This window comes from Merops nubicus, unplaced genomic scaffold (assembly GCF_000691845.1).
Source record: "Merops nubicus isolate BGI_N331 unplaced genomic scaffold, ASM69184v1 scaffold16875, whole genome shotgun sequence".
NCBI classification, from domain to species: domain Eukaryota; kingdom Metazoa; phylum Chordata; class Aves; order Coraciiformes; family Meropidae; genus Merops; species Merops nubicus.
Window position 1 is genome coordinate 1 of NW_008607785.1, and position 9,919 is coordinate 9,919.

A 9,919-nucleotide genomic window follows, 5' to 3' on the forward strand; every position below is an offset into this window, starting at 1 on the left:
TTTTTTTTTTGGTTAGATTGTTATAAACTCGAAATTTATCAGCAGTAAAAAGCAGCACTTTGAAAAACAGTCAATTCATTCTTACTTACATTGACTTGTTTAGAATTGTGATAGATGAATGGATCAAGAACAGCCACATTCTACATTGAAAACAATAATTTGACTATAAAAACCTGAGTTTCCTTAAAAACTACCGTTTCCTTAAAAACTACTGTACTGTTCATTTTCCTCTTAACTGAACTTTTTGCAGAGAGAAGTCTTCTCTACCCTTTCTAAGAAAATGCATTGACAGTTACTTGCCCACAGAAGTGGTAACATATCATTTCCCATCTCGTCATTCTGATTTTTCTGCTATGGTTATCCAAATGTCTATGCTGCATTTCATAGAAGAAGAAGAGGAGAAGGCAGGGTAATTAGTCTCAACGAATGTAACATCTGTTTTGACAGCCCTCTTCAATACAGAAACTCTTTGAATTAACATTCCAAAGGATTGTATTTAAGAGAAAGAAGCCATCAAGTACGACAACACCTGCGAGACGGAAAGTAAAGATGAGGGATACAAACAGCTCTGCTCCCTCTAAGACACAATACACTTTTCTTCTGCCTTATACTCGATGAGATACTCCGGGTAAATCTGGTATTTTTCAAAGACAACAAAAATGGAGGGATTTAACTCATTGTCTACGCAGCTGTCATAGAAGCGAAGCCCATTAAAAGACTTTGTGGGCGGGCGAACGTAGGCTGCGTTGCCTTTCACGTAATCCCCAACCAGGACACGAGCCACAAACATAGTGTTTGTCTTCACCACACTCTGGCAGTACCCATGGGAATAGGAAGCATCTCTAGCAAAGTAACTTCCTAGAAAATAACATGAAAACAGGGTTATAAGGAATACATATCAAGTGACAGCAAAAATGGAGCATCCTCTTGTTTTGCAGGAGGTATTTGACTCCCCTTACTCAGTTTACATAATACCACAGAAATTTTTACAAGAGAAAGGCTTTCACCACAGAATTTCCATTCAGAATTTGTTATTTTCAGAACAACTTTTAAAAAACAAAAACATATAAAATCTCTACAGGTATGTATGTTATGATGAGAGGAATAGAAAGGAAAACATGAGGACGTTCTACGCTGATACTGAGAGAATGCCCACCCTTCTTATTTTCAGAACAACTTTTAAAAAATAAAAACATATAAAATCTCTACAGGTACGTATGTTATGATGAGAGGGATAGAAAGGAAAACATGAGGACCTTCTACGATGATACTGAGAGAATGCCCACCCTTCTTGCTCCCTGCTGTGAAGACTAGCAGCCATTTCTCTGCCAAGTTCAAATTACAACCAGGAGCCTTCAGACGATCCTACCTACAGCTTTTAAAATCCTTTCATTAATTCTCTTAACACCTTGTGAAAAGATTTATCCCCGCACAAAGCAAATCCTTGTCCTCTCCAGAGGAAAGGAAGATCCAATTCCTACCTCTTTTATTCATCCTCTATAGTTAAAGACTTCAAAACTTTGAGAAGCTCAAAACAGGGAAGTCTAAGTAGATGTCTAACAAACACACAGAGTTACTTCCTACGTACCCTTTCCATAGTTAGTTCCATTGCTTCCACAAATTCTCCAGTCAAAGTTGTGAATGCAGATGGGTTCCACGAAGGAGGCCTGTGTTCCATGGAACAGGAGCATTTCACATACCTCCTTCCCTCCATTTTCCCTCTTCATCTGCTCCTTTTGCCTAGCAGAAAAATGCAGGGGAGGAGAGTGTGAGCCATGGGAGAAAAGGGAGAAAGGATTTTTTTTTTTTTTTTTAAAAAGTGTATAATGTACATGTAAATATCAGCTGGATGAGATTTCCAGCCTCCTTTCTCCTCTCTCAGCTTGGAAGATGGCACAGACTAGCAGTATGATGAACAATTACAAGATATCTCAGCTTGGAAGATGGCACAGATTAGCAGTATGATGAACAATTACAAGATAAGCAGTATACTGATACCACTGCCCAGCCACTCTAGGTAATTCTGTCTTTCTTCAGTGAATTAAGTAAGCATTGACACTACTACAGTCCCCACTGTGCCAACCTTTTACCCCTCTGTAGGGTCCGACTGGTGCTGCTTTAATGTCTCTTCTCCCTTCCCACCCCCAAACTCTCTGCAGAGTGGAGGCTGTACTAACCACAGGGCCTCCACACTACAGCAGTGCACAAAAGCCAGAGACAGCTTGTCCTCCATTCCCCTGGTGATCTCAAACTGCCATGCACCCTGAGCTCCAGCCCCGTGGTGAGATCAGTGCAGCTGAGGAGAGAGCCAGAAGGAGAGAAACTGAGCCTTCTTCCACCACTGAAGACCTTAATGATGTAGGGTAGAGTCATACTGAGCTATGACCAGTATCAACAGGGGAATCACAACAGAAGGCTCAACTAGTAACTCTCATCACTATTTCATAGCATCCAGACATCCCATAGCTTTGCAGAAGCTGTTGAAGTGGACAAGACAATAATTCTTCAGGAAGTGATCAGCTACAAAGTCAACAGAGCCAGGGGGGATAGGACAATCCTTCCAACTTGTAAACTGCAGAAAGGAAAAGCTGGACTGCAATGGACTGAAATTTGTTCACTGAGAATGTGGCAGTGTTAAATTACCTGGTTAGCTTCATTATCTCATTGGAAGAGGACAACAGAGAAAAACTGCACTACTATATGTTTTGAAGTGTGAAGTTTTGCTAGATTTTATGAAATTATTAGCTGATAACTTCTTGAGTTCAGTCACTTCTTAGGTGAAAGTACTTATTTGAGCAGTACTTTTCTTCTCCATTACCATTCCATACAGTCCTTGAATACTTCTATTAAGTGTCTGCTTTTGTTTTAAACTAGACAACAGCTTAATCTGCTACCAAATTAACTTGAACAGGGCCATTAACTGTCACTAGCACCAGCTCCATTGTTGGTGTCTAGCTTGGCAGAAGTTCCTGGAGTTGAGTGTCACTGATTTTCATGAAATGGTTTTCATGTTGAAAACCAGAAAGGAGCTCTGGAACTCAGAGATCTTTAAGTTAAAGCACAAGGACTCCTCAGTGAACAACGACTTCATTCAGCAAGGGTACTCAAACTCTTGAGAAAGCCTTAAATCTGACTGGAAAAAAAAAAAAGACCCAAGCACCCTTTGCCCTTGCCCACTTCTTTTTTAGCAAGTGGATAAACATTTGTACCAGACAGAAGGTGGGTGCTGCAGGCAGTGACTGTTCCATCCCTGAGACAATACACTGGGGGTATCCTCATGTCTTTCTTTCCATGCCCCTCCCCTCCTTTTTCAGGGAGCCATGCAAAAGGAACCTCCCCCAGGAGCATGGCATTCTCTGGAAGGCCTTTAGACACTTGATTTCACTCCCCAAACTGCTCCTCAGAAGGTGCTAACGGTCCCATTAAAGCACAGATGGAAACCTCTTTTCTTTCCTAGGAAGCAGATACAGAACACCAGTTCTTGGAGACTTCCTCCCCCAGAAGGATGAGGAAACAAATACTAACCACTGAAAAACTTTCCAGAGGGATGGATTCTGAATCCTCTTTATTTTAACGACCTTGTAGCTTTTCATAGTCTGATGAAACAGCTGCTTTATTCTGTCATATTCAGGGGTTGTATTACTGATCTCCACTGCCTATAAAATAGAAACCAAAGCAAAAGAAGACATGAGGCTTCAGTTAGCTCATAACATGCAGAAGCCTAATTACAGCAGATATACTTTCAGAAGGGTCCCCAAGCTATACTTATGAAGGTTAATTTAATGCTTCAGCTCAAGACTATGTGAATAATTAGGACAGACACCTCACATGTAAATTAGTATGTCACTCCTGCTTTGCAAGGACACCTCACCTCTCTTCAGGAAGGATGCTGAAAGCAAAAGGATAACTGAAGTGTTTATCATCTCCAAGAGCTGACACTTTTAACTTCAAATCTCAATGAAACAAATTTCAGAAAGAAAAAATGACTGATTATTTCAAATAATGTAAGTTTTATATCTAAAGCTAAGAACAACAGATATTAGATAACAAGATCATTTGTAACCAGACATTTAAATGAGCTTCAGCTATTAAAGATGACACAAACAAAATACATAGAACCTCCCAGCATCAGAGCTCCTTAACTTTTCAAAGTTAAAACTTGGAACTTAAATACAGGCTTCAGAAATAAAACTACATTTCTAAACATGAGAGAACAATTAGGATTCTAATAGAAAAGTTATGCTAAATAGTTGCTTAAGCAAATATATTTCCTCCTTTCCTAGAGGAAACCAAGTACATTTATCCATACTTTCCAAGCTTAAAAATCCATCAAGAAATGCACATTTTTTCCCAGGAAAAGTTAATGCAAACCATAATTAAAACATGATTCAAACTCTTCTGCTTGCTTGTATCATGCAAAAATTTTCCATTTTTTTCTCCAAAGTAATCTCTGTCTTTAATCTTCTAGAAGAAACACTTATTTTCCTAAACTTGACTGAAAATGCATAGCAGATGTCCCTTGATAATACTTTCCACTTTACCTCTGCCTAAGCCAACTGGGGACTCCAGGTGACTTAGAGTGAAATGCCCAACATCCCATGTATCAATGTTGAGTTAAGCAGGAAAGCTGTGGCCATTCTAGGAGGTAGCATGAAATCAGCATCTTAACCTGTCAGGCAAAAGCTCCACAGTTGAGAAGACTAAGTTTAGAGAGGAGATAAAAAAGGACTTGGATTTCACAGCTGCATACAAGTGTTTTTCTGGACACCATGTCCAGCTTGTGCATTAAGTACTTTCTGACAAAGAAGACCATCATAGGAAAATCTTCTAAGGGTTAAGAATAAAGGCAACTCCACAAGGAAGAATTATTTCTTTGAATTTATTAAAAAGCTTTTACAAAGTTGACATTTCCCATGTCTTAATACAAGAGCATTTTCCCAAGCTGCTGTACAACACATAAAACAATTTGGATGGGCAAGTGTTTATTATCTGCATGTTTGCAGCTCAAGTTGCTCACCATCACCTATAAGATGAAAATTATATTATTCTATATTTCAGCACTACATCTTTTATTTATACATGAACAATTCTTATTTAGACTATTTTAGATTCTGCTATGCTGCATCTTTCTGGGTAAAACAGAGGGTCAGACACATGATGCAAAGCCTAATCCTGTGAGAAAAGTACTTCAATTATTTCATCCTATGATGACCTCCAAGCAACAAAGACATTTTTTTTTTGCATGAAAACTTTGTGGGATAGTCCTTATTTCCCCAAGGAAGCTTCTCCTGCTAATAAAGGGTAACACCACATTGTTATTGCAGGTTGATACTTCAGAACCACATAACTTCTTTAGTTCTTTTTCAGACCTAAAAAGGAAAATCCCAGAGAGTGTAAGCATTTGCTAACCCACTTCCAAGGGGTGGAGCTTCTGAGGCACAGAAAGGACCACAGCCCTGATAGTAGTTTCTCTTAGCCTGTGGCTGTACAAGAACAGTGCTCTGTGGGACCAAACCACATCTCTGGTGTCCTGGGTTCACCCATGATAGGGTCCATTGTCACAAGAATCTGGGAGGGGTCACAGCCAGGTTGGCCAGATGGAAGCAGCCAGTGGGATATTTGATCCCAAATTGTTTGTTGTGGTGCCCATTATGTAAGGGGGGAGCAGGCCTGGGCAGAAACATTTATTTTGAGGGGTCAGGTCAGTGACACTGGTGGCATTTGGGAATTAACGGTTGCATTGCATATCCCTCATTTTATCTATTATTTCATTAGTATTATTGCTATCACTTACAGATAAAGGCACTGCAACAGCAATGTTGCAGTGCCTTTTTGGTCACAGAAATGTGACCAAAAGAGAGCTGCTCTTTTTAAGCAAAGATTACTTTCTCCTCATCCCATATAGGTGTTTTTAAAATTTACTTCCAGTAAAAATTTTACTTCCAGTACAGCAAATTTTGTCAGGATTATTTGTCAATGTCTGAAGAGAAGAGAATTCATCAAGCTGTAACTGTCAGATCTTAGGAGGGTTACCACACACATGCAGGATCCCAGCCAGTCCCAATATCACCTATTGCAAAAAAGAAAAGCTTAGGGTCCCCACAGAAACATTTCTACTAGCCCAGGCTTTCACTCTTAGTGCCAACAGGTACTGTGGCCTTTGTCACCTTTTAGGTACAGAATTACCTTTTCCCTTCCTATGGAAGGCACCCAGTTAACTCATAGGTTAGGAGATGGTTTTCTTAGGTGCCAACTCAGCAAGCAAACTTTGCTCTGGGGAACAAGATGATCCTTCTGTTTCACACATCCCCACAAGCACCCCCAGCGACTGCACAGATCTGCACATCCCATTCCAAAGCCTCTCACACTCACCTCGGGGACTCAGGAACACCCCAACAAGGGGACTCAACTGACATTCAAACTGAAGCTTTCAGAGTAAATAAGGGAAGCAATTAAGCACATAGAATCATAGAATCATAGGGGTTGGAAGGGACCTCGAAAGATCATCTAGTCCAACCCCCCTGCCAGAGCAGGGTCACCTAGAGTACATCACACATACAACTCAGAGAACTAGAAAGAACTGAGCTACCTATATTCCTGGCATTCTTTTGAAAAATTTAAGGTTATGTTGATTGGTTAAGCTGCTGATAAGCCAAGGGAAGACCTGATGAGCTGTATCCTTGGTTATTTTGACAGAGCTCAAAATATTACAGGCCCAAATCTTTAAAAGGTCTGGCTGCCAGATTTCTACACAAACTCGTTAAGTTCTTTCAGCAGGTGATGGACACCTGACACTTCTACATGTTGAAAAATCAGGGTTATTTGCTAATTGTGGAAAACAGCTGTTTGAAGTGAGCTACTGTACAGAGCAGTTGACTTAAATTTCACCCATTGATTTTTTTTTTTAGAACTGTATTTAGATTAATTTACTGTATACACACATGGCCAGATACTGGTGTTACACTGTGTAAGGCATAACCCAACCCAAGAGGGTAGTCAGGGTAAAAGGAAATACTCAGCACAAAGCAAAATAACAGAAACCAGCCCATGGAAGCCAAGAGATCTGGTATTTCAGCTCTCATACCACTGCCAAGGTAACTACACCAGGGAAAATAAAACACAGGGAGTGAGAATAGCAGTTGAGCTCTCTGTCAACTGAAACTAGCCAGAAAGAATTCTCAGTCTGGAAATACAACATTACTGCTGTCCTGTCCCTAGCCATCAAGATACCTGTGCCAATACAACTTGTCAGCATCATATGAGATTGTGTGACTCAGTCAACAAGGAAAACCTCTTACACTCCACATTAGGTGATGATCCTCACTCAGGGTCAAAACCACTATGAAAAAGGACAAGTCTAACACTGAAAAGCCTTTTTTCTAGCATACTGTAGTACTTCCACAGTCTGTGTTAAATCTTCCAGAAGGATTCCTCCTTCTGAACACCATTAAACCTGGTAATTTAAAAAAAAAACCACCTGCACATTTTTGGTCATGGTAGACCAAACAGGAACATAGATTTGGGGCTGACAAGGGTCTGGTTTGCTGAAGAGATCACTGCACATGTTTTTGGTATTATTTGCTGTAATTATTTCTGCCATTCCTTGAGGTCATGGTCTGTGCTCAGACCTGTGATGTATCTGCCAGCACTGGGCAACTTGAAAGAGCACACAGAGATTTCCTTTCCCAGATCTCTAATCCAAATTTGATTCACCAACAGCCATGATGGCACTACTATTGAATGGCTTTTCACTGGCCTACATAGCATTTGGTCTCAGTCCAGCTTCTAGTGAATGTACATACTTCACAGACCTGGTCCACTAGGTCACCAAAGTAAGCCATTACTTTTTAACTATGAATCTTTTAGTCTTGAATTTGGTGAGTTTTGGTTTTGCATGTAGATAGATGCCTAAACTCAGATGAAGTTCATGAGAATTTGGCACCTTTTCCAGGATCTCTTGGGAGATCACCTAGCTCTTCAGCACACCCACCCAAGAAATCACTCCTGTCCCTTTTTAGCATCTACCCAGTTACAATTGCTTCAGTTGAGCAGCATCCTCCCCTCCTTTGAATAGTGGTTTACATCAGAATTCTGAGAGGGGATAAAAATAAAATACCTTGTATCCAAACTCAGGCAGTGCAGATGGATCCCAGTAGGCAGGACAGGCTTTATCTGGAATAGAAGAATCCTTCTGCCTGTTTGTAAACAGACAGAAAATGAGGTGTTAGTCATTCTAGTACTGCTCTGAACATCCAAATCAGCAGCATCCTCTTCAGCCAATTCCTACATTTAAAACCAAACAAAAACAAACCACAAAGAAACTGGGAAGCAGCCTCAGTCTGTGAGCTGAGCTTTGCATGCTGCCATTCAGTTGTCACAGTCCTCTTGCACCTGCTTTTTTAAGAAACAGTTGCCCATCACCAGTCGTGTGGCCATGGTACCTGGAGTGCCAGGCACCCCAGAAACCAGGTGATGCATCAAGATGGCAGTTTGTGATACAGCTTCTGTTCAGTCAAATGGACATAGAATCATAGAATCATTTAGGTTGGAAGGGAACTCCAAGATCATCAAGTCCAACCATTGAGCCATTAGGGCTCTAAAGTCCTCTGCTAAAACAGATCAGAATCTGTCAGGGTTGGAAGGGAGCACAAGGATCCCCCAGTTCCACCCCCTCTGCCATGAGCAGGGACCCCTCCCACTAGATCAGGCTGCCCAGAGCCTCCTCCAGCCTGGCCTTAAAGACCCCCAGGGATGGGGCCTCACCCCCCTCCCTGGGCAACCCATTCCAGGGTCTCACCACTCTCATGGGGAAGAACTTCTTCCTCACATCCAGCCTGAATCTGCCCACTGCCAGCTTTGCCCCATTCCCCCTAGTCCTGTTGTTACTTGATATCCTAAAAAGTCCCTCCCCAGCTTTCCTGTAGGCCCCCTAAGATACTGGAAGGCCACAATAAGGTCACCTCGGAGCCCTCTCTTCTCCAGACTGGCACAGTTACTGTCAGCATTAGCAGCCATTTTTCCTTATAATTACTTCTGAAATATGAAAAAACCAGCATCTTAAAGAGCATCATTTACCCTTTCTTTATCTTCTGCACATCTTCAGGAGACACAAATTTTGGCCGCCTGCAGACCCGTCTTCGAGTTTTAAAAAGGGTATTTGTCTGGATCATTTCTTGATGAGAAAAAGAGAAGGGAAAAGAAATACCCATGAATAAATCTACAAGATGGAGTCATTAATTAATAACATTAGTTAATGACAAGTGCCTATTCCTTGTCAATTCTATCTGCTGAAGAACAGCTGCACAAAGCTGACGTAACCTTCTTGTCCTTCCTGTAGCTGTTATTTAACCTGTGCCCACCTTGCCTGCTCCCTTAAGTCATTCATGCTCTTTAAATGTTGCTCCAGCAGCACAGAAAGTGGCTGGATTTTCATTTTTACCATCCACAGAGCCAACTCACTTTAAGGTTTACTATGACTTCACAGAAGGCTACTTATCTTTTTATTTCTGGTCTAATGTGAGTCTGGATAATGCCAAGGAATAAAGGAGAAGGTTACTTCTGTAAGGAATTTTCTCAGGGCCACCACTACCTCATTTCCTATTCTAATGAGTAAATCTGATAGTGGTAGTAAAAGAAGGCATAACTTCTAAAAGCTGGGATAGCTTGCAAGTTGTGTCTTTGTAAAGCATTGCACAGTTGTAAATGAGATCTTTTAAAATTAGTACCTTTGAAACTGAGCTGGTAATTCTGCATGCCAGCCTGGAAAGATATGGTGTCATCTGGATCTGCTAGGTATGCATTCTCAATAATAGCAGAAGATGGTGATTTCACACTATCCCCTTCTCCCTTTGGTGGGGGAAAAGGGAAAAAAAAAAAAGGGGGGGGGGGGGGAAAAAAGCATTGAAAAAACATCACACAG

The 9,919-nt window shown here is 41.1% G+C and overlaps 1 protein-coding gene across 1 annotated transcript in view; it reads right to left on the bottom strand.

Annotated features, from left to right (window-relative positions):
• Window positions 1-577: 577 nt before the first annotated feature.
• LOC103772731 (poly [ADP-ribose] polymerase 12-like) overlaps window positions 578-9,919 on the bottom strand; it is a gene marked incomplete at its 5' end in the record, with an annotated part of 11,280 nt that continues 1,938 nt past the window's right edge. The window contains 6 exons of the mRNA XM_008940075.1: window positions 578-858; window positions 1,589-1,740; window positions 3,526-3,656; window positions 8,117-8,195; window positions 9,076-9,172; window positions 9,726-9,846. Of these exons, the coding sequence (XP_008938323.1) occupies window positions 578-858; window positions 1,589-1,740; window positions 3,526-3,656; window positions 8,117-8,195; window positions 9,076-9,172; window positions 9,726-9,846 (861 nt within the window). The remainder of the gene's footprint in view (window positions 859-1,588; window positions 1,741-3,525; window positions 3,657-8,116; window positions 8,196-9,075; window positions 9,173-9,725; window positions 9,847-9,919) is intronic.